Source organism: Bos javanicus, chromosome 2, assembly GCF_032452875.1.
Source record: "Bos javanicus breed banteng chromosome 2, ARS-OSU_banteng_1.0, whole genome shotgun sequence".
Taxonomy (NCBI): domain Eukaryota; kingdom Metazoa; phylum Chordata; class Mammalia; order Artiodactyla; family Bovidae; genus Bos; species Bos javanicus.
Window position 1 is genome coordinate 90,457,432 of NC_083869.1, and position 26,173 is coordinate 90,483,604.

Sequence of the window (26,173 nt, forward strand, 5' to 3'; positions counted from 1 at the left end):
CTGTTATTAATTTGATGATTGTTGTTTGTCCAGTAAAACTCAAAAAGTAATGTAGAAATAGAATAATCATTATCTTTCAGTATTTACTATAATGGTTTACTCTACATAACTGTTAGATATTAAGTGTTTACATTGGGAGGAGAAGGCAATGGCACCCCACTCCAGGACTCTTGCCTGGAAAATCCCATGGACAGAGGAGCCTGGTAGGCTGAAGTCCATGGGGTCACTAAGAGTCGGACACGACTGAACAACTTCACTTTGACTTTTCACTTTCATGCATTGGAGAAGGAAATGGCAACCCACTCCAGTGTTTTTGCCTAGAGAATCCCAGGGACAGGGGAGCCTGGTGGGCTGCCATCTATGGGGTCGCACAGAGTCGGACACAACTGAAGCGACTTAGCAGCAGCAGCAGCAACATTAGGAATCCTCTTCTATTTTTTTTCTTTTCAGGGTGAGGAAAATGAGCAAGGAAAAGATTTCCAATTCACAATGGAAGAAAAGGCCATGCAACCCCATAGGGTACAAACTGAACGCTTTTGTAAGGAAGCAGGTGACAGTGGTTGAGCATTAGAGCCTTTGTCCTAATGAAACTAATTTAACAAGAGCCTCTCATTCACAGTAAACCCTGGGAGCAACAGAGTCCATGGCCCAAAGCAAACACTTAAAATATGGAAAATACACCAGTAAGACACATTGGTTATTCCCAGCACTTACAACCAACATCCTCTAATCTCCCATCATCTTTTCCTCTCTTTCTGATACTTTTTCAGACCTAAAAAGATTTCATTAGCAACTTCAGTGGAAAAAAAAAAACAAAACACCTCAATGCTTTAGGATGATTACACTTTTTGTTTTTAATTTTTGTATTGTGTTAAAATATATATAACAAAAATTACCATTTTAACTATTTTCAAATGTACAGTTCAGTGGCATCAAGTACCACCACCTCCACCATCCACATCTCCAGAACTTTTCATCATCCCAGTATGACTCTTTGTACCCATTAAACAATCACTTCTTTTTGCTCCCTCCTCTCAGTCCCTGACAACCACTATCGTACTTCCTCTCCCTGTGAATTTGACCACTCTAGTACCTCATATAAATGCAATCATACAGTATTTGTCCCTCCATGTCTGGCTTTTTTCACTTAGCATAATATTTTCAAGGTTCATTCATATTATGCTAAACTGGGTTTTAAACAAGAATTTCCTTTGATAGTCAACTCCTCTATTCAAAACTAACTGCAGGCAGATGCTGGATTTTGAACTACAGAAAGTTATCAGTGCCTGAGGGATTCTTTATGGTCAAATCTCCTGCTGCAAACTGCCAAATATAAAGAGTGGCCCAGGGAAAAGCAAATAGAAATATCATGTCACTGCCATATATCAGGCTGCTCTGAGTTAACTTCAATAGTGAAAAGTGAAATATTGACTCACTTCTCCCAACAATGTTCTTATAGACTCCTTGCATCTCCCCAAACCTAAAACTCCTGAGATGGTTTATTTCTCCAGAGATTGCCTGAAGAATTTGAGGAATCTTTTTCTCTCTTATGGGAAGAATTTGCTCATGCTCAGAATAGAGAAAAGACCAGGAAGAAAGCCAGAAAAAGCAGAAAACATGTTAGCTGTTTCTTCTAACGTGACTGAAGAACCACAGTTGGAGCAATAAAATGACCCAGTGCATCTCTCCCTTCTGGAAGGATTCACTGTTTGATGTCACCAGCTCTTTTTTCCCCTGCGTGTGAAGTTTCCCTTCATCTACATGGGCTGCCCCAAGGGTATCTCCACAGAGCAGAAATCCTCTGAGAAGCCTAAAGATACGTAGGGTAATAAGAGCCACAGGAATGAAGATTTAAGAACAAAACAGAGGAATAAAAAGAAATAGGAGCTGGCTCCCTATCTGGACACGAATGTTCAGAATACTTAAAATGTTTGCTTTAAGACTAGTCTGGGGTGGACAAAATAGATGATAGCCACACAACTTGCTTAAGAAACAAATAAAAACAATGAAAGTCACACAACTTGTTCACAAAGCAAATTAAAAAAAAAACAGTTCTGAGGAATAAATGGAAAAAATAAGAAAGTGAGTTGTACATTTTTTAAAAAACAGTACTTACCTGAAAAAAATCTTTCCTTCTGCAAACTTAAGGTGCACAGACTTATTTTCTTTCCAGTGCACTGATATTTATGATACAAATAGTCCAGCTTCTGAAATACAATTGATTTAGGAATTTTGTTTGTCTTGTAAGTACTCTAAGTGCATAAGTGCATTGCACATGCACACACACACACACACACACACTCACACACACACACACATATTTTATTAGTCTGCCAGGCTCCTCTGTCCATGGAATTCTCCAGGCAAGAATACCGGAGTGGGTAGCCATTCCCTTCTCCAAGGGATCTTCCCCACCCAGGGATCAAACCTGGGTCTCCTCATTGTAGGCAGATTCTTTACCAATTGAGCCCCCAGGGAAGCCCTTATAAAAAACCTTAGACTCTAGATTGGTAGGTGAGGAAGGTTTAATCTGTCCCTAAGTGAAACTTAAAAAGAAAGACTCAAGAAAATGTCTATATGGCACCAACCGCACAAATGCAGATACAAATGGAATTTCAACCAATATTAGCATTTTATTCTTTTATGCAAACATCTCGTGTTATTTTGTAGTACTTACACAGAAGCCTTAAAGTCCAGCTTTCTCCAGTATATTTTACATAATTGTGCCCACTGTCCTAGTGGTGTAGAAGATAAAGGACACTAAGAAATTGTGTAATGAAAAGGACTTCCTTTTTGGTTCCTCTCAGCCACCATTATAAAAGGACATAAAAAGGCAACAAGCTCTTTCTTAGCCATGAAAGCCTTTTGAGGGGAGGGAAGGCTCAGTAAACTAGCAATGACTATGGTTTGAACCTTGTTTAGAACATCCTCAAGCCTTCTGGTAATTTGTGAGCTCCTGGGGTTTCTGGAGCTGTTGTGATACTGGATGGAGAGTTGGTTCAAATCTTCAAAAGCCAGTACATTTTCATTTCAATTTTGTGTCAGTTAATAAATAATCACTTGTGTTTTATACCCACAGATACACAAATATATATTTGTGTGTGTTTTTCTTTTTCACTTCAAATTGAAATGGCTTGAGATCTTTCAAGAACGCAGAGAAAGCATGAGGGGAAGTGGGTGGAGACCATTTGATGGTATTCACCATCTCAGTTTTTCAGCTGGCTTGTCTCATAGTTGACATTGCTAGCAACCAGGATGTTTTTAAACCATTTGACAGTTTGCTATTACTTTCATTATTCTCCATGTATTGTTTAATTTACACCTTTTATATCTGTTGCTTTAAAGACAAGAAGTAAAAAGAATATGAATATTTAAAAGCAAGCCAGTAAGGAGTCTTAAAATGATAATAAAGAAATAGAGGAAAACAACAGAATAGGAAAGACTAGAGATCTCTTCAAGGAAATTAGAGATACCAAGGGAACATTTCATGCAGAGATGGGCTTGATAAAGGACAGAAATGGTATGGATCTAACAGAAGCAGAAGATATTAAGAAGAGGTGGCAAGAATACACAGAAGAACTATACAAAAAGATCTTCACGACCCAGATAATCACGATGGTGTGATCACTTCACCTAGAGCCAGACATCCTGGAATGTGAAGTCAAGTGGGCCTTAGAAAGCATCACTATGAACAAAGCTAGTGGAGGTGAGGGAATTCCAGTTGAGCTATTTCAAATCCTAAAAGATGATGCTGTGAAAGTGCTGCACTCAATATGCCAGCAAATTGGGAAAACTCAGCAGTGGCCACAGGACTGGAAAAGGTCAGTTTTCATTCCAATCCGAAAGAAAGGCAATGCCAAAGAATGCTCAAACTACCGCACAATTGCACTCGTCTCACATGCTAGTAAAGTAATGCTCAAAATTCTCCAAGCCAGGCTTCAGCAATATGTAAACCGTGAACTTCCAGATATTCAAGCTGGATTTAGAAAAGGCAGAGGAACCAGAGATCAAATTGCCAACATCTGTTGGATCATCAAGAAAGCAAAAGAGTTCCAGAAAAACATCTATTTCTGCTTTATTGACTATGCCATAGCCTTTGACTTTGTGGATCACAACAAACTGTGGAAAATTCTGAAAGAGATGGGAATACCAGACCACATGACCTGCCTCTTGTAGGTCAGGAAGCAACAGTTAGAACTGGACATGGAACAACAGACTGGTTCCAAATAGAAAAAGGAGTTCGTCAAGGCTGTACATTGTCACCCTGCTTATTTAACTTATATGCAGAGTATATCTTGAGCAACGCTGGGCTGGAAGAAGCACAAGCTGGAATCAAGTTTGCTACGAGAAATATCAATAACCTCAGATATGCAGATGACACCACTCTTATGGCAGAAAGTGAAGAAGAACTAAAGAGCCTCTTGATGAAAGTGAAAAAGTTGGCTTAAAGCTCAACGTTCAGAAAACTAAGATCATGGCATCCGGTCCCATCACTTCATGGGAAATAGATGGGCAAACAGTGGAAACAGTGTCAGACTTTATTTTTCTGGGCTCCAAAATCACTGCAGATGGTGATTGCAGCCATTAAATTAAAAGACACTTACTCCTTGGAAGGAAAGTTATGACCAACCTAGATAGCATATTCAAAAGCAGAGACATTACTTTGCCGACAAAGGTCCGTCTAGTCAAGGCTATGGTTTTTCCAGTGGTCATGTATGGATGTGAGAGTTGGACTGTGAAGAAAGCTGAGTGCCAAAGAATTGATGCTTTTGAACTGTGGTGTTGGAGAAGACTCTTGAGAGTCCCTTGGACTGCAAGGAGATCCAACCAGTCCATCTTAAAGGAGATCAGTCCTGGGTGTTCTTTGGAAGGACTGATGTTGTAGCTGAAGCTCCAGTACTTTGGCCACCTGATGCAAAGAGCTGACTCGTTTGAAAAGACCCTGATGTTGGGAAAGATTGAAGGCAGGAGGAAAAGGGGACAACAGAGCTTGAGATGGTTAGATGGCATCACTGACTCAATGGACATGAGTTTGGGTAAACTCCGAGAGTTGGTGATGGACAGGGAGGCCTGGTGTGCTGTGGTTCATGGGGTTGCAAAGAGTCGGACACGACTGAGTGACTGAACTGAACTGAACTGAATTCTAAAAATTCACCTCAAGATACTATTCACCAGATTTTTAAGAGACATTCATCTCATCAAAATTCTGTTTTCCTTTTTTTGGCCATGTAGAACAGCTTGCAGGATCTTAGTCCTTTACCAGGGATTGAACCCGGGCCCTGACAGCAGAAAGGTGGAGTCTTAGCCACTGGACCACCAGGGAACTCCCAAAATGCTTGTATCACACATCAGGATGTCTCTTGTACATGAGAAATCAGTAAAACACATACAGTGGACATTTTATCCAATTAGTTTTTTTAGCAACTGGGGATAAAGACAACCTGTTGTTTGAGGGAAAGGATAAAAACCTACAAAACTCAGTCTGATACCTCTTATTTATGTGTACACAAAATTCTAAGAATAAGTTAATTGACTATTTTACATGCAAACCAAATATTAAGTCATGAAAATTGTCTCTTGAAATGGTAAGATATGTTTAAATGTGCATACTTTTAAAAATATATATATTCTCTCCCCAAACTAGACATAACATAAAAATTATTCTTAAGCTTATTTATCAAGAAATCTTATTTCTGCTACACAAAATAAATTAAATAGCATGTGTCTATAGTCAGATGGAAAAGCGGAAATGTATCATGAAAAAGTATTAGTCACTCAGTTGTGTCCAATTCTTTGAGACCCCATGGATTATATAGGGTTCTCTGTGCATAGACTTCTCCAGGCAAGAATATTGGAGTGGGTAACTATTCCCTTCTTTAAGGAATCTTCCTGAGCCAGAGATCGAACCTGGGTGTCTTGAGTTGAAGGCAGATTCTTTACTATATTAATTTGAATAATATTAAAAACCATTTAAAATTAATTTCATAATAAACCTTTAATAATATGATGATAATCAGTTCTGAATATTCATTGGATGGACTGATGCTGAAGCTGAAACTCCAATACTTTGGCCACCTGATGCGAAGATCTGACTCACTAGAAAAGATCCTGATGCTGGGAAAAATTGAAGACAGGAGGAGAAGGGGACGACAGAGGATGAGATGGTTAGATGGCATCACCGATTCAATGAACATGAGTTTGAGTAAGCTCCGGGAGTTGGTGATGGCCAGGGAAGCCTGGCGTGCTGCAGTCCATGGGGTCACAAAGAGTCGGACATGACTGAGCTACTGAACTGAACTGAACTGAATATGACGATCTATACTAAAATGTTTTACTTAAATTTTCTTCTTTATCATGCTACAGCAAAACATCAAGATGATTAAGGAAGTTTGCAAAATTATGTGTTATGGTGAAAGAGATTTGGAGTCAAAAATCAGAAAGTATTAGACCATGGGAATAATCTCTGTAATCAGTTATTTGAAGTAAGTGAAAGTTGCTCAGTCATGTCCGATCTTTGTGACCCCATGGACTATACCATGGAATTCTCCAGACCAGAATACTGTAGTGGGTAGCCTTTCCCTTCTCCAGGGGGTCTTCCCAACCCAGGGATCGAACCCAGGTCTCATTGGGTTCTGCATTGCAGGCAGATTGTTTACCAGCTGAGCCACAAGGGAAGCCCCTTGAAGCATTCTCAAAAAAGTTTTGTGAGAGTAAAAATGTGTGTTACCAGCAAAATCTTACTTCTTACTGTTCCTTAGGAATTACCCTCCAGTTTGACTAAGCAGAAAAGACAATTTATTTTAAGATGCATGTGCCTGAGTGCTAAGTCGCTTCAGTCATGTCTGACTCTTTGCAACCCTATGGACTGTAGCCTGCCAGGCTCATCTGTCCATGAGATTCTCTAGGCAAGAGTACTGGAGTGGGTTGGCATGCCCTCTCCAGGAGATCTTGCCAACCCAGGGATCAAACCCACGACTCCTGTGTCTCCTTCATTGGCAGATGGGTTCTTTACCACTAGTACCACCTGGGAAGTCCTTTAAAATGTGCATTCTCTGTTTAAATCAGGATGCATTTCAGTCAGTAACATCTTAGAATAGCCATCAACCATGCTGCAGTTGTGACTATAGTTACCCTTGTATGTGTGTGGACATCAAACATGTCAGCATCAAAACTTGCTGAATGGGAGTCAGTGCCTTTGAAGACAGGAGAGCTTTATTTCTTTCTTTATTTTTTAACTCTTAGGAAACCAAATGGTTGTGGAGAATAAGTGAATCAGACATATTTAGCAATATTTTTTAAGCTGGAATCAAAAGTGTAACTTGTAATTGCAAGGTCAGCCTAGGAGCCCAGCACCAATAACTCTTAGTTCTTTTATTTTAAGAAATAAGGATTATTTTAAGAAATGCTGTATCATCAAACTCCTGGACAATACCATCAAAAGACAATATCATGGATATAAACACAGACATTAAACAGTCTTTGTCAAATGCTGAATGTGAGAAAGTTTGATGAGTACCTGAATCAATTTCTTTCATTTAATATTTTTCATTGTACAAGTATGATAGTTGATGAAATAATCTATCTGATTAAATTTGTAACAGCCCTTTCAATGAGTATAAAAGAAACATTCTGATGATGTCATAGTTTAACTTGTGGGGGTTTTTTTTTTTTTTGGTTTCTTAAAAGTACATACAATAATGATGCTTCTTACAATGATAGCACCTTAGATTCAGTGAAAGAGGGTATTCAGTTTGGAGACTCAGTATTTTCTCCCTCTCTCATAAAATAGATAGTTAATGAGCTTGAATGAACTAAAATGTTTGCTATCTACACTGTGATCCTAAATGCCCAATGCGTTCCATTTTAACAAAAAGCTGCAAGCTGTTCTTATCTTTGTTTAACATAGGGACTTTTTTTGCCAAGACTTTTCATAGTGCATGGCCCGTATTTAATTATCCTTAAAATATTTCTTAAGGGATGAAATGCTAGTAGTTCGGTTTTGCATGTATGGTTTCCTTGAAAGTATTGGGTTGACTCTTATTTCCTTTGTTAGGGGTGCAGGCTGCATCTTTATTGAAATGTTCCAAGGTCAACCCTTGTTTCCTGGGGTTTCCAACATCCTTGAACAGCTGGAGAAGATCTGGGAGGTAAGAGAATTCCTCTTAGGAAGAAAAAAATATATGCATATAAAACTTTGAACCAAATTTGCGTTAGAAACAAATGAAGCAGTCCACCTGCTTTGAGAGATTAAGCCATATTTTGAGGTTGCGGAAACTGTGGTGTTTGCCAGGGGCTTAAGCACCTAGGGAATGAGTGGTTAGGAACCCCCCCCCTTTTGTCCCATGGATGCCCTTGAGTCCTCCTGCTCCTGATGACTATTATCTTAATGTCCCAGGGCAATTTCTGCCATTACTAACCTTCCCTGCAACCCCCAGGTCTAATTCTACCACATATTTGGCCATGGATCTTTGTCAACTGAAGATAAAACACTACATTTTCACAGAGCCCTGATAAAACAAAATGTTAGCTTTCCATGTTAGTGTGAGAGAAATATACTACTTATGCTCCAAAACTAGATTTCTAAGGTGACAGGATCCTTATGTATGTGTGTTTCCACTTCTTTATTCATTTTTTATCCCTCCCTCATTTGCACTATTGGGGCTTCCCTGGTGGCTCAGTGGTAAAGAATCTGCCTGCAGTGCAGGAGACTCGGATTCGATCCCTGGGTTGGGAAGATCCCCTTACGGCTGACATGGCAACCCACTCCAGAGTGTATTCTTGCCTGGAGAATCCCATAGACAGAGAAGCCTGGCTATAGTCCATAGATAGGGTTGCAAAGAGTCAGACACAACTGAAGCAACTTAGCACGCACATGCACGCAGTTGCACATTATGTACTTCATTTTTATGTCCCTTGTAGCTTATATTTTTGGATTTCCCTGGTGGTTCAGTGGTAAAGAATTTGCTTGCCAATGCAGGAGATGACAGTTTGATCCCTGGGTCAGAAAGATCCCCTGGAGAAGAAAACGACAATCCACTCCAGTATTCTTGTCTGGGAAATCCCAAGGATAGAAGATCTTGGCAGGCTACCATCCATGGGGTCACAAAAGACTTGGACATGACTTAGCGACTAAACAGCAATAGTGATAGTCATTTATATATGGCTCTCTTTTTCTGATGATTTTTAAATTGTGGTTAAATATATATATATAGCATAAAATTTACCATTCTAACCATTTTTAAGAGTACAGTTCATAACATTAAATACATTCACCTTGCTGTGCAACCATCACCACCATCCATTTCCAAAACTTTTCATCATCCCCAACAGCAGCTCTGTATCCATTCAATCAGCCCCCCATTTTCCTGCCCCTAGCCACTGGTAACCTCTCATCTACATTCTGTCTGCATGAAATTGCCCATTCTAGGTTTTCATATAAGTGGAATCATACAGTATTTGTCCTTTGTGTCTGGCTTATTTCACTTAGCATAATGTTTTCAAGATCCATCCATATTGTAGCATGTATCAAGTACTTTAAACTGGGGTGGGTAGGGTATTCCTTGTATCCTGGATTCGGATTCCTTTAAGTTTGCTTGTTTCAAGCAAGCATCTAGAGCATTCTTGCTAACAGCCTCCCAATCAGGTATCTGGGGAAATAATGCAAAGTGGGATTTTTGTGTGCAGGTGAGGAAACTTATCTTTTCTCAAACTCTTTGTGATTTTGACTTAATGTCATCAAACATTTTGCCTTGCAGGAATAATATAAAATTTCATTTTTGAATTATGTTTCCACTGCGGAGTCCTTCATTTATTAAAAATTTTAAAAAACTGGGGATTTCCCTGGTGGTCCAGTGGCTAAGACCCTGTGCTTCCAACACAGGGAGCCCAGGTTTGATCCCTGTTCAGGGAATTAGATATCACATGCCACAACAAAAGATCCGTTGTGCTGCAACTGAGACCTGGCACAGCCAAATAAAAATAAATAAATAAATATTTGTAAAAGCCCATGTAAAAAACACTTATATCATTTTTTTAAGTTGAATTTTACAACATGAAGGTGAAGATAATCCTCAGGAAACTTTAGGAAAAGGGAAGAGTTAGTTGCTAGTGTCTGGAGGGACAATGACTCACATTTATGAAGATATTCTGTGCAAACCAGTCTAGTGCCACAGATTCATGACCCAGAAAACACAGTGTGTTGTGAACACTAAAATAGAATGTCCTTTGTGAAATTCAGATGTTTTATAGAGATTAATCACTGCCATTAAGCTTTCTTTTGGAAACACGGAGGATATAATGGAGGAACACAGGACAAATTGGGAAACATTCACACACTAAAAAAAATTTCAAGCCAAAAGATTTTTCTTCCTCAAAATTTCCCCGCAAGCACTGTTTATAATAGCCAGGTCATGGAAGCAACCTAGATGTCCATCAGCAGGTGAATGGATAAGAAAGTTGTGGTACATATACACAATGGAGTATTACTCAGCCATTAAAAAGAATACATTTGAATCAGTTCTAATGAGGTGGATGAAACTGGAGCCTATTATACAGAGTGAAGTAAGCCAGAAAGAAAAACACCAATACAGTATACTAATGCATATATATGGAATTTAGAAAGATGGTAACAATAACCCTGTATACGAGACAGCAAAAGAGGCACTGATGTATAGAACAGTTTTTTGGACTCTGTGGGAGAGGGAGATGGTGGGATGATTTGGGAGAATGGCACTGAAACATGTATAATATCATATATGAAACGAGTCGCCAGTCCAGGATCGATGCACGATACTGGATGCTTGGTGCACTGGGATGACCCAGAGGGATGGTACGGGAAGGGAAGAGGGAGGAGGGTTCAGGATGGGGAACATGTGTATACCTGTGGTGGATTCATGTTGATATATGGCAAGACCAATACAATATTGTAAAGTTAAAAAATAAAATAAAGAAAAAAAAGAAGTTAAAAAAAATTTTTTCCCTGCAAGACTGATAAACGCTACTGATGAATGCTACCTTCAAAAATTATTACTGGATTCCATAACATCATCTAAGCTGGAGGTTCAGTTCAGTTCAGTTCAGTTGCTCAGTCGTGTCCGACCCTTTGCAACCCATGAATCGCAGCACACCAGGCCTCCCTGTCCATCACCAATTCCTGGAGTTCACCCAAACTCATGTGCCCCGAGTCGGTGATGCCGTCCGGCCATCTCATCCTCTGTCGTCCCCTTCTCCTCTTGTCCCTAATCCCTCCCAGCATCAGAGTCTTTTCCAATGAGTCAACTCTTCACATGAGGTGGCCAAAGTACTGGAGTTTCAGCTTTAGCATCATTCCTTCCAAAGAAATCCCAGGGCTGATCTCCTTCAGAATGGACTGGTTGGATCTCCTTGCAGTCCAAGGGACTCTCAAGAGTCTTCTCCAACACCACAGTTCAAAAGCATCAATTCTTCGGTGCTCAGCCTTCTTCATAGTCCAACTCTCACATCCATAATGACCACAGGAAAAAGCATAGCCTTGACTAGACGAACCTTTGTTGGCAAAGTAACGTCTCTGTTTTTGAATATGCTATCTAGGTTGGTCATAACTTTCCTTCCAAGGAGTAAGCGTCTTTTAATTTCATGGCTGCAGTCACCATCTGTAGTGATTTTGAAGCCCAGAAAAATAAAGTCTGACACTGTTTCCACTGTTTCCCCATCTATTTCCCATGAAGTGGTGGGACCGGATGCCATGATCTTTGTTTTCTGAATGTTGAGCTTTAAGCCAACTTTTTCACTCTCCTCTTTCACTTTCATCAAGAGGCTTTTGAGTTCCTCTTCACTTTCTGCCATAAAGGTGGTATCATCTGCATATCTGAGGTTATTGATATTTCTCCCGGCAATCTTGATTCCAGCTTGTGTTTCTTCCAGTTCAGTGTTTCTCATGATGTACTCTGCATATAAGTTAAATAAACAGGGTGACAATGTACAGCCTTGACGTACTCCTTTTCCTATTTGGAACCAGTCTGTTGTTCCATGTCCAGTTCTAACTGTTGCTTCCCGACCCGCATACAAATTTCTCAAGAGGCAGATCAGGTGTTCTGATATTCCCATCTCTTTCAGAATTTTCCACAGTTTATTGTGATGCACACAGTCAAAGGCTTTGGCATAGTCAATAAAGCAGAAATAGATGTTTTTCTGGAACTCTCTTGCTTTTTGGAGCCCCCAAAAAATAAAGTCTGACACTGTTTCCACTGTTTCCCCAACTATTTCCCATGAAGTGATGGGGCCAGATGCCATGATCTTAGTTTTCTGAATGTTGAGCTTTAAGCCAACTTTTTCACTCTCCTCTTTCACTTTCATCAAGAGGCTTTTGAGTTCCTCTTCACTTTCTGCCGTAAGGGGGGGGCGTCATCTGCATATCTGAGGTTATTGATATTTCTCCTGGCAATCTTGATTCCAGCTTGTGCTTCTTCCAGCCCAGCGTTTCTCAGGATGTACTCTGCATAGAAGTTAAATAAGCAGGGTGACAATGTACAGCCTTAACGTACTCCTTTTCCTGTTTGGAACCAGTCTGTTGTTCCATGTCCAGTTCTAACTGTTGCTTCCTGACCTGCATAAAGGTTTCTCAAGAGGCAGGTCAGGTGGTCTGGTATTCCCAGCTCTTTCAGAATTTTCCACAGTTTGTCATGATCCTCACAGTCAAAGGCTTGGCACAGTCAATAAAGCAGAAATAGATATTTTTCTGAAACTCTCTTGCTTTTTCCATGATCCATTGGATGTTGGCAATTTGATCTCTGATTCCTCTGCCTTTTCTAAAACCAGCTTGAACATCTGGAAGTTCACAGTTCACGTCTTGCTGAAGCCTGGCTTAGAGAATTTTGAGCATTACTTTACTAGCGTGTGAGATGAGTGCAATTGTGTGGTAGATTGAGTATTCTTTGGCGTTGCCTTTCTTTCGGATTGGAATGAAAACTGACCTTTTCCAGTCTTGGGGCCACTGCTGAGTTTTCCAAATTTGCTGGCATATCGAGTGCAGCACTTTCACAGCATCATCTTCCAGGATTTGAAATAGCTCAACTGGAATTCCATCACCTCCACTAGCTTTGTTCGTAGTGATGCTTTCTAAGGCCCACTTGACTTCACATTCCAGGATGTCTGGCTCTAGGTGAGTGATCACACCATCATGATTATCTTGGTCGTGAAGATCTTTTTTGTACAGTTCTGTGTATTCTTGCCACTTCTTCTTAATATCTTCTGCTTCTGTTAGGTCCATACCATTTCTGTCCTTTATCAAGCCCATCTCTGCATGAAATGTTCCCTTGGTATCTCTAATTTTCTTGAAGAGATCTCTAGTCTTTCCCATTCTGTTGTTTTCCTCTATTTCTTTGCATTGATTGCTGAGGAAAGCTGTCTTATCTCTCCTTGCTATTCTTTGGAATTCTGCATTCAGATGTTTATATCTTTCCTTTTCTCCTTTGCTTTTCTCTTGTCTTCTTTTCACAGCTATTTGTAAGGCCTCCCCAGACAGCTATTTTGCTTTTTTGCATTTCTTTTCCATGGGGATGGTCTTGATCCCTGTCTCCTATACAATGTCATGAACCTCCATCCATGGTTCATCAGGCACTGTCTCTATCAGATCTAGTCCCTTAGATCTATTTCTCACTTCCACTGAATAATCATAAGGAATTTGATTTAGGGCATACCTGAATGGTCTAGTGGTTTTCCCTACTTTCTTCAATTTAAGTCTGAATTTGGCAATAAGTATCTGATCCACAGTCAGTTCCCGGTCTTATTTTTGCTGACTGTATAGAGCTTCTCCATCTTTGGCTGCAAAGAATATAATCAATCTGATTTTGGTGTTGACCATCTGGTGATGTCCATATGTAGAGTCTTCTCTTGTGTTGTTGGAAGAGGGTGTCTGCCATGACCAGTGTGTTCTCTTGGCAAAACTCTATTAGCCTTTGCCCTGCTGCATTCCGTATTCCAAGGCCAAATTTGCCTATTACCCCAGGTGTTTCTTGACTTCCTACCTTTGCATTCCAGTTACCTATAATGAAAAGGACATCGTTTTGGGTGTTAGTTCTAAAAGGTCTTATAGGTCTTCATAGAATCATTCAACATCAGCTTCTTCACTGTTACTGGTTGGAGCATAGACTTGGATTACTGTGATATTGAATGATTTGTCTTGGAAATGAACAGAGATCATTCTGTCGTTTTTGAGATTGCATCCAAGTACTCCATTTCAGACTATTTTGTTGACCATGATGGCTACTCCATTTCTTCTAAGGGATTCCTGCCCACAGTAGTAGATATAATGGTCATCTGAGTTAAATTCACCCATTCCAGTCCATTTTAGTTTGCTGATTCCTAGAATGTCAACGTTCACTCTTGCCATCTCCTGTTTGACTACTTCCAATTTGCCTTGATTCATGGACCTGACATTCCAGGTTCCTATGTAATATTGCTCTTTACAGCACCGGACCTTGCTTCTATCACCAGTCACATCCACAATTGGGTGTTGTTTTTGCTTTGGCTCCATCCCTTCATTCTTTTTGGAGTTATTTCTCCATTGATCTCCAGTAGCATATTGGGCACCTACCGACCTGGGGAGTTCCTTTTTCAGTATCCTATCATTTTGCCTTTTCATACTGGAGGTAGCCTAATGTAAATAACAGCTTTTAAGTTGCACATTTGAATTCTAGCCATTTTCCAGCTAAATGAATGTGTGCAAGTTATATAGTCCGTCTGAGCTTCAGTTTCCTCTTCTGTTACATGGGGCTGGTGATAATGATTTTATAACCTTGCTTTGAGAATTTTAAAAGAGCACGTGAGTAACAAGCACCACGTGCCCTACGTGCTCAACAAATGTTTGCTGTCTTTCTCTTTCTCTCTCAGAAATTATTTTCATAGTGATGTTTCAAAGACCAACCCAACTGTTGACAGGCATTTCCTAATATTTAACCTAATTGTTCTATTCTCTCTGTTAGTTTCTTGTCCACATTAGAGGAAGCAGAATTAACCCTGCCTAGATCTGACCCTGTGCAGCTGCTGCTGCTAAGTCACTTCAGTCGTGTCCTACTCTGTGTGACCCCATAGACGACAGCCCACCAGGCTCCCCCGTCCCTGGGATTCTCCAGGCAAGAACACTGGAGTGGGTTGCCATTTCCTTCTCCAATGCATGAAAGTGAAAAGTGAGAGTGAAGTTGCTCAGTTGTGTCCGACTCTTCGCGACCCCATGGACTGCAGCCCACCAGGCTCCTCCATCCATGGGATTTTCCAGGCAAGAGTACTGGAGTGGGGTGCCATTGCCTTCTCCGTCTGACCCTGTAAAAGTGATCTTTTACACACTTGAAAAGTTTTTCCTATTCATTTAATCAGGAAGCAATATCATTGGGTACTCATTATCTTATAAGATGTTACAAAACATTGGAAAAATGGAAAGAATAGGAAAAACGCATAACCTGTGCTTTCAACTGTTGTTCAGTCTAGGTGGGGTGATGGGTGGTATATAAGTAAATACATGCAAAACAAACATGAACTATGTATAGATGCAAAAGATGTATGTATAACTAGATAGTTAACAACAATTATAATAGTGAGATAAGGTATGCCATTAGGATATTTGAAAAGTTGTATATAAATTGGTTTTTTAAAACATTACTTCCTATTTTTAAATGATTGTGTTCTTAAAGCAATCATTTTATAGTTCTTTGCATTTAGTGCAGCCTTTAGAAATCATAGAACACAAAGAATGAGTTACGACACTTCCCAGCATCTGATGGTTTTCTAGTTATTGGTTCAGGTTTCCAGGACTGGTCTTGGTGACTGTCCCTGACCATGTGAAGGATGTTTTAGGTATTAATAACTCGGTAAGTGAGAAGTTTGGACTTGTATCTGGACATAAAATACCCAAACATGAGTGATGCAACTAAAGCAAGCACATCTTAACAAATGAGTCCAACAGGTCTTACCCAGGAAGCCATGTTCATGTCTAACATTATGCTTATCACACTGCAATAAATCAGAAGGACTTTATTTTGACATTTATGACAACTCATTACACATTTAAAACAAGTAAACACATTAGAAATAACACTGGCATGATGTTAGAGTCGCGAGTTCAGAACTCAGCTCTAACTTTAGGTTAGGAGGTAAAGCAAGCCTCACAACCTAACTTCTTGGGTCTTTAGTGTCTTCTGGTGTATTTGGTTTTCTGACTCCTGAACTTGTGACCTCTTTGAACAAAGTGTTATGAGACTATTGTAGCGCCTATCATTTTTAATCATAACATTCTTCTCTGTTTATTAAGTCTCCCCCTCCTCCACTTCTGAAGTTATTTCTCAAGCTTATTGACTTGCCTAGCTCATTGTTGCACTCCAGTACTCTTGCCTGGAAAATCCCATGGGGGTCACGAAGAGTCAGACACGACTGATTGACTTCACTTTCAGCAACAGCAGCAGCTCATTGTTGAGCTTCAGACTGTACTGATGAGGAGATAGTTCCATATTGCTTAGCTCTCCTTACTGGGCACCAGGAGGTCAGATTCATTATGTCTCATTTCCCCCCTTCTTCTGTCCAAGCAGGTAGAGACCCCAGTTTTGTTACCACATCTATAGTTTCATGCTCTGAGAACAAGGAAGAACCATATTCATCAGTGTGTTGTCTATTATACTATTACATCCCAAGTAGTTTGGAAATTCAAACACTACAAATGGCTCCTGAAGTGTGTTTTACTAAAAATGGTGTACATAGACAAAAAAGGAAAGCTGCTTCAGGCTCTGTGATATTTGATGTAGGGACTAGTGGGTATCTCCCAACCTCTAATCACAACTTTTCTTTACATGTGTTCTGAGATCTCATTCTTGAGAAGTCCTGAATCTTTACTTATCATCTTTCTGAAATACCCCTAGGTGTGTATGTGTGTGTGTGTTTACACCTGAATGGCTGTTATTAATTTTTGATCAATTTTTTAGAAATCTAATTCTTTCAATAAGTATTTTTAGCAAATAATACCGGATGTAGCTCTAAAATCCAAATAAAATAAACTATGCAGACTTTAAAGCCATTAATCAAAATGCCTTCAGTTTCCATTTCAACAAAGGCAGAAAACAGCCTCTGCAGCCCACTGTGGTTTCAAACATAGCACTCACTAACTGCCTTTTAAGAGCCTTCAGGGAGAGAGTAAATCAACTATTTTTGGTTTTCAGTTTCCCAGTCAGTGAAGTGGAGATTTAGTAATTTTCTCAAGTGAAAATGAACTCAATAATTTTCAAATAAAAACTGAGCATCAAATTTCCAAATAAAGGATATTGAATTTTTGTTTAAACTTTTAAAATCTCAAAGCTTAAAGCTTTTAGCACAATCTTCTAAAATTGTTGGTATCCATTGTTGGCTTTAATTACACAATAATACAAAGTAGCCAACAATTCTGGTAACTTTTGCCTTAGAGAAAATATGGATGTGGTCATTTTTATTTCCTTTATTGCTTTCTCTTCATTATCTTTGCTTTCTTGTCATTTTCTTGCTAGGCAACAGAGATGTAGGGGTATTTGTGAATCATTCTGCCCACTTGTTTACACACACATCTGTGCAAATACATAAGATGGCAGTTTAGCAAAGAAGAATTAACTCTCCATCCTTTGGCCCTCTCCCACAAAAGAAGAATTAGTCCAGTTGGTTTTTCAAAATGGATTCCAGGATTCTCAGTGTTCCCTCTGGCTTGGGGTGGCTGATAGGAAAAGCTCACAATCCTCTCAGTAGCTTTTCAATTTGTTTAGGGAATGGATCAAAGAAAGAAGCTTCTACTGGGTGGCTTGATTTTTTTTTTATTATTATTATTATTATTATATGAGGGAAAATGGCACTTTGGTATCTTTTGTTTGAGGACAAGCTTAACAGGCACCACAAAGTATACTTGTCAGCCAGAGTCCTACTCAGCTAACTGGTGGTTATTAAGAGGCTTCCAGATTCCTCATCAATTTTCATCAGTCGAGGCTTCCCAGATGGTGCAATGATAAAGAATCTACCTGCCAGTGCAAGAGACACAAGAGACACAGGTTCATTGGTAAGATCACCTGGAGTAGGAAATCAGTCATTGTTGGGCAGTTGATTTCCTGCCATAACAATTGGGCCAGAAGATGGCGGAGGAGTAGGACGGGGAGAACACTTTCTCCCCCACAAATTCATCAAAAGAGCATTTAAACGTCGAGTAAATTCCACAAAACAACTTCTGAATGCTGGCAGAGGACATCAGGCACCCAGAAAAGCAACCCAACTCTTCGAAAGGAGAGAGAAGAAATACAGCTCCACCCACCAGAACACCGACACAAGCTTCCCTAACGAGGAAACCTTGACAAGCCACCTGTACAAACCCACACACAGTGAGGAAACGCCATAATAAAGAGAACTCCACAAACTGCCAGAATACAGAAAGGACACCCCAAACTCAGCAATTTAAACAAGATGAAGAGACAGAGGAATACTCAGCAGATAAAGGAACAGGATAAATGCCCACCAAACCAAACAAAAGAGGAAGAGATAGGGAATCTACCTGATAAAGAATTCCGAATAATGATAGTGAAATTGATCCAAAATCTTGAAACTAAAATGGAATCACAGATAAATAGCCTGTAGACAAGGATTGAGAAGATGCAAGAAAGGTTTAACAAGGACCTAGAAGAAATAAAAAAGAGTCAATATATAATGAATAATGCAATAAGTGAAATTAAAAACACTCTAGAGGCAACAAATAGTAGAATAACAGAGGCAGAAGACAGGATTAGTGAATTAGAAGATAGAATGGTAGAAATAAATGAATCAGAGAGGATAAAAGAAAAACGAATTAAAAGAAATGAGGACAATCTCAGAGACCTCCAGGACAATATTAAACGCTACAACATTCGAATCATAGGGGTTCCAGAAGAAGAAGACAAAAAGAAAGACCATGAGAAAATACTTGAGGAGATAATAGTGGAAAACTTCCCTAAAATGGGGAAGGAAATAATCACCCAAGTCCAAGAAACCCAGAGAGTCCCAAACAGGATAAACCCAAGGAGAAACACCCCAAGACACATATTAATCAAATTAACAAAGATCAAACACAAAGAACAAATATTAAAAGCAGCAAGGGAAAAACAACAAATAACACACAAGGGAATCCCCATAAGGATAACAGCTGATCTTTCAATAGAAACTCTTCAAGCCAGGAGGGAATGGCAAGACATACTTAAAATGATGAAAGAAAATAACCTACAGCCCAGATTATTGTACCCAGCAAGGATCTCATTCAAGTATGAAGGAGAAATCAAAAGCTTTTCAGACAAGCAAAAGCTGAGAGAATTCTGCACCACCAAACCAGCTCTCCAACAAATACTAAAGGATATTCTCTAGACAGGAAACACAAAAACGGTGTATGAACTCGAACCCAAAACAATAAAGTAAATGGCAACGGGAACATACTTATCAGTAATTACCTTAAATGTGAATGGGTTGAATGCCCCAACCAAAAGACAAAGACTGGCTGAATGGATACAAAAACAAGACCCCTACATATGTTGTCTACAAGAGACCCACCTCAAAACAGGGGACACATACAGACTGAAAGTGAAGGGCTGGAAAAAGATTTTCCATGCAAATAGGGACCAAAAGAAAGCAGGAGTAGCAATACTCATATCAGATAAAATAGACTTTAAAACAAAGGCGGTGAAAAGAGACAAAGAAGGTCACTACATAATGATCAAAGGATCAATCCAAGAAGAAGATATAACAATTATAAACATATATGCACCCAACACGGGAGCACCACAGTACGTAAGACAAATGCTAACAAGTATGAAAGGAGAAATTAACAATAACACAATAATAGTGGGAGACTTTAATACCCCACTTACACCTATGGATAGATCAACTAAACAGAAAATTAACAAGGAAACACAAACTTTAAATGATACAATAGACCAGTTAGACCTAATTGATATCTATAGGTCATTTCATCCCAAAACAATGAATTTCACCTTTTTCTCAAGCGCACATGGAACCTTCTCCAGGATAGATCACATCCTGGGCCATAAAGCTAGCCTTGGTAAATTCAAAAAAATAGAAATCATTCCAAGCATTTTTTCTGACCACAATGCAGTAAGATTAGATCTCAATTACAGGAGAAAAACTATTAAAAATTCCAACATATGGAGGCTGAACAACACGCTGCTGAATAACCAACAAATCACAGAAGAAATCAAAAAAGAAATCAAAATTTGCATAGAAACGAATGAAAATGAAAACACAACAGCCCAAAACCTGTGGGACACGGTAAAAGCAGTCCTAAGGGGAAAGTTCATAGCAATACAGGCACACCTCAAGAAACAAGAAAAAAGTCAAATAAATAACCTAACTCTACACCTAAAGCAACTAGAAAAGGAAGAAATGAAGAACCCCAGGGTTAGTAGAAGGAAAGAAATCTTAAAAATTAGAGCAGAAATAAATGCAAAAGAAACAAAAGAGACCATAGCAAAAATCAACAAAACCAAAAGCTGGTTCTTTGAAAGGATAAATAAAATTGACAAACCATTAGCCAGACTCATCAAGAAACAAAGGGAGAAAAATCAAATCAACAAAATTAGAAACGAAAATGGAGAGATCACAACAGACAACATAGAAATACAAAGGATCATAAGAGACTACTATCAACAATTATATGCCAATAAAATGGACAACGTGGAAGAAATGGACAAATTCTTAGAAAAGTACAACTTTCCAAAACTGGATCAGGAAGAAATAGAAAATCTTAACAGACCCATCACAAGCATGGAAATTGAAACTGTAATCAAAAATCTTCCAGCAAACAAAAGCCCAGGTCCAGACGGCTTCACAGCTGAATTCTACCAAAAATTTAGAGAAGAGCTAACACCTATCCTGCTCAAACTCTTCCAGAAAATTGCAGAGGAAGGTAAATTTCCAAACTCATTCTATGAGGCCACCATCACCCTAATACCAAAACCTAACAAAGATCCCACAAAAAAAGAAAACTACAGGCCAATATCACTGATGAACATAGATGCAAAAATCCTTAACAAAATTCTAGCAATCAGAATCCAACAACACATTAAAAAGATCATACACCATGATCAAGTGGGCTTTATCCCAGGGATGCAAGGATTCTTCAATATCCGCAAATCAATCAATGTAATACACCACATTAACAAATTGAAAAATAAAAACCATATGATTATCTCAATAGATGCAGAGAAAGCCTTTGACAAAATTCAACATCCATTTATGATAAAAACTCTCCAGAAAGCAGGAATAGAAGGAACATACCTCAACATAATAAAAGCTATATATGACAAACCCACTGCAAACATTATCCTCAATGGTGAAAAATTGAAAGCATTTCCTCTAAAGTCAGGAACAAGACAAGGGTGCCCACTTTCACCATTACTATTCAACATAGTTTTGGAAGTTTTGGCCACAGCAATCAGAGCAGAAAAAGAAATAAAAGGAATCCAAATTGGAAAAGAAGAAGTAAAACTCTCACTATTTGCAGATGACATGATCCTCTACATAGAAAACCCTAAAGAGTCCACCAGAAAATTACTAGAAATAATCAATGACTACAGTAAAGTTGCAGGATATAAAATCAACACACAGAAATCCCTTGCATTCCTATACACTAATAATGAGAAAACAGAAAGAGAAATTAAGGAAACAATTCCATTCACCATTGCAACGGAAAGAATAAAATACTTAGGAATATATCTACCTAAAGAAACTAAAGACCTATATATAGAAAACTATAAAACACTGGTGAAAGAAATCAAAGAGGACACTAATAGATGGAGAAATATACCATGTTCATGGATTGGAAGAATCAATATAGTGAAAATGAGTATACTACCCAAAGCAATTTATAGATTCAACGCAATCCCTATCAAGCTACCAACAGTATTCTTCACAGAGCTAGAACAAATAATTTCACAATTTGTATGGAAATACAAAAAACCTCGAATAGCCAAAGTGATCTTGAGAAAGAAGAATGGAACTGGAGGAATCAACTTACCTGACTTCAGGCTCTACTACAAAGCCACAGTTATCAAGACAGTATGGTACTGGCACAAAGACAGAAATATTGATCAATGGAATAAAATAGAAAGCCCAGAGATAAATCCACGCACATATGGACACCTTATCTTCGACAAAGGAGGCAAGAATATACAATGGATTAAAGACAATCTCTTTAACAAGTGGTGCTGGGAAATCTGGTCAACCACTTGTAAAAGAATGAAACTGGACCACTTTCTAACACCATACACAAAAATAAACTCAAAATGGATTAAAGATCTAAACGTAAGACCAGAAACTATAAAACTCCTAGAGGAGAACATAGGCAAAACACTCTCTGACATACATCACAGCAGGATCCTCTATGACCCACCTCCCAGAATATTAGAAATAAAAGCAAAAATAAACAAATGGGACCTAATTAACCTTAAAAGCTTCTGCACATCAAAGGAAACTATTAGCAAGGTGAAAAGACAGCCTTCAGAATGGGAGAAAATAATAGCAAATGAAGCAACCGACAAACAACTAATCTCAAAAATATACAAGCAACTCCTACAGCTCAACTCCAGAAAAATAAACGACCCAATCAAAAAATGGGCCAAAGAACTAAATAGACATTTCTCCAAAAAAGACATACAGATGGCTAACAAACACATGAAAAGATGCTCAACATCACTCATTATCAGAGAAATGCAAATCAAAACCACTATGAGGTACCATTTCACACCAGTCAGAATGGCTGCGATCCAAAAGTCTACAAATAATAAATGCTGGAGAGGGTGTGGAGAAAAGGGAACCCTCTTACACTGTTGGTGGGAATGCAAACTAGTACAGCCACTATGGAGAACAGTGTGGAGATTCCTTAAAAAACTGGAAATAGAACTGCCTTATGATCCAGCAACCCCACTGCTGGGCATACACACTGAGGAAACCAGAAGGGAAAGAGACACGTGTACCCCAATGTTCATCGCAGCACTGTTTATAATAGCCAAGACGTGGAAGCAACCTAGATGTCCATCAGCAGATGAATGGATAAGAAAGCTGTGGTACATATACACAATGGAGTATTACTCAGCCATTAAAAAGAATACATTTGAATCAGTTCTAATGAGGTGGATGAAACTGGAGCCTATTATACAGAGTGAAGTAAGCCAGAAGGAAAAACATAAATACAGTATACTAATGCATATATATGGAATTTAGAAAGATGGTAACAATAACCCGGTGTACGAGACAGCAAAAGAGACACTGATGTATAGAACAGTCTTATGGACTCTGTGGGAGAGGGAGAGGGTGGGAAGATGTGGGAGAATGGCAATGAAACATGTAAAATATCATGTAGGAAACGAGTTGCCAGTCCAGTTTCGATGCATGATGCTGGATGCTTGGGGCTGGTGCACTGGGACGACCCAGAGGGATGGTATGGGGAGGGAGGAGGGAGGAGGGTTCGGGATGGGGAACACATGTATACCTGTGGTGGATTCATTTTGATATTTGGCAAAACTAATACAATTATGTAAAGTTTAAAAATAAAATAAAATTGGAAGAATAAAAAAAAAAATAAATAAAATAAAATAAAATAAAAAAAAAAAAAAACAATTGGGCCAGCATCTGTCTCCAGCATTTTACAAATGGATTCACTAGGCTTCTTCTATGAGAGATGCTTGTATTGAGGTATGCTTCCCAGAAGAGCTATATTGTAGTGGTGTATGAAAGCTACTAATGTTTCATTAGTATTTCACAAAAACAATATTATTCTAGCTCCCAACTGACATTGAGCATTTATGATTATCTTAAAAGAATGGTAAGGTTTTGTCTACAAGGGAACTCAGAGTAACAGAGTCATTTAAAATCTGAAGTATTTTGACTTAAATTCTAAAAGATTTTTCTTTTCTTAGTAATTAAAAAGTAAAGCTTCAGTTTAGTAATCCAAAGCATAAGTGAGCTCTTTTTCAAGCAATGTTGTTACTATTATGATCCACCAGTTAAAAACCAAACACTATATTCCAAACTGCTGGGCCACAGAGAAAAGAAGCAGATAAGATGAATTCAGTAGAAAAGACTAGAGTTAGGTTTCGGATCATTTTTAGCCAACATTCCACTGCCTAAAGGTCAGTAATCTGAATCCTTTTTAATTTGAGCACATTGGTAAACAGCTGAATGCCCATGCTGAGGCATAATTTAAACTGTCAAATGTCTCCTGTTGAGATATATATATATATACAGAGAGTTATCTGATGTAAGGCAAAGGGACACTTTGCCACTCACGTCTTTCTGTATTTCCAACTCCAAAGATAGCATCCCAATGTATGGTGATCATGCACTACATACAGTAGGCAAACTTCGTTTTATTGCGCTCTACTTTATTGCACTTTGCAGACATTGCTTTTTTAAAACAAATTGAAGGTTTGCAGCAACGCTGTCTTGTCAGATGATGGATAGCAATTTTTTAGCAAGGAAGCATTTTTAAAATTAAGGTATGTACATTGGTTTTTAAATTAAGGTATGCACATTGTTCTGTTACACACTTAATAGACCATAGTATAGTGTAAACATAACTTTTATATATACTGGGAAACCAAAAAATTTGTGTGATTCACATTATTACAGTATTAGCTTTATTGCTGTGGTCTGGAATTAAACCCAAAATATCTCTGAGGTATGCCTGTAGATATTTAGGGATGAGAATATGACTTTAAGTAAGGTTATATGATCTGTATTAGTCAGGGTTCTCCACAGAAACAGAACTAATGGGAGATATGGAGGGGTGTGTGTGTGTGTGTGTGTGTGTGTGTGTGTGTGTATACACATGACGGGAATTGGCTCATGTGATTTCATGGAGGCTGAGATATGTCCTCTGCAAGCTGGAAAACCAGGAAAGCTGGTGGTATAAGTCAGTTTAAGGGGGCCACTGGTATAAGTCCCAGAATCTGAAGACCAGAGAACTAGGAGCTCCAAAGGCAAGAGAAGATGGATGTCCCAGCTCAAAAAGAGAGACAAAAAATTTGTGCTTCCTCCACTCTTTTGTTCTATTCAGGCCCTCTACCGATTAGATGATGCCACCCAAATTGGTGAGGGCAGTTCTCTTTATTCCATCTACTGATTCAAATACTAATCTCTTCCAGAAACACCCTCACAGTCACACTCAGAAATAATGTTTTATTGACTGTCTTGGGCATCCTTTAGTCCAGTCAAGTTAACAAGTTGACACACAGAACAATGGAAATATACTGCAATTTTGCCTGGGAAACTACAAATGTTGGAAACACTAAAATTTCTTTCTTGTACACATCAGCTGGCACAATGTGATATACATCCAGTTTTTCCCTGTTCCTCCCCGATGTGTCCTCCATGTCTCCACACCTGCTCCATCCACTTCATCTCTCCCCGCATCTTTGTCTTTATATAGGTGCTGGGAGTCCCTACAGAGGATACCTGGCCTGGAGTTTCCAAGCTACCTAACTACAACCCAGGTAATACTGATTTGAGCTTCCAAAAGCTCTGTGAGTTATCAGTGTAAGAGCACTGGCCACACAGACAAGGTATTTTCCTTTAATTGTTAACAGTATAGACAGATATTTAGACTCTTATATTCCCTGACTAATCTTTTTATGAGGAAAACATTGAAATAGTAGTTGAGGTTAGATCAGTTTTCCAACTCTGTAAAACACAAGTAACAAGCGGAATAACAATTGGGAATGACTATTACTGTGGACTCCACATCCATTTCCAAACACCCAATGGTTTAAATGGAAAACTCAAAAGAAGGTCTCATTTTTGAGCCCAATGACTATCATTGAGTCTATTTGCTAGATTATTGTACTTCATAAAGTATAAAAAGAAAGCTATAGGAGAAGCAGAGGCTCCCTGGGCCTAGGACAGGCCAGGTAAGATGTCTCTAGATTATACAAGAGTTCATCCATTGTCTCTAGACCTAACACTTTGTCATTTTCTGTCCCATATTTGGCCCTCCAAGACTGGCTCCTGGGGGTGGATTTGGAAGTGTTGCAAGTATTCCAAGGGAGATGTTTTTGAGAAATGGTCCCAAGGACATGCCAGAGAGGTCAGATTACCTAGTTGTCACTTCAAGGACATTGAAATAAAAGAGAGAAGGCAAGCAATGAGCTATAGGATGAAGGACCAC

General features: G+C 38.9%; 1 protein-coding gene across 1 annotated transcript in view; it reads left to right on the forward strand.

Annotated features, from left to right (window-relative positions):
• The window catches only part of CDK15 (cyclin dependent kinase 15), a 102,108-nt gene that overhangs the window by 34,942 nt on the left and 40,993 nt on the right, over window positions 1-26,173 (forward strand). Inside the window, exons 9-10 of the mRNA XM_061381692.1 lie at window positions 8,054-8,147; window positions 25,439-25,502. Coding sequence (XP_061237676.1) covers window positions 8,054-8,147; window positions 25,439-25,502 — 158 coding nt within the window. The remainder of the gene's footprint in view (window positions 1-8,053; window positions 8,148-25,438; window positions 25,503-26,173) is intronic.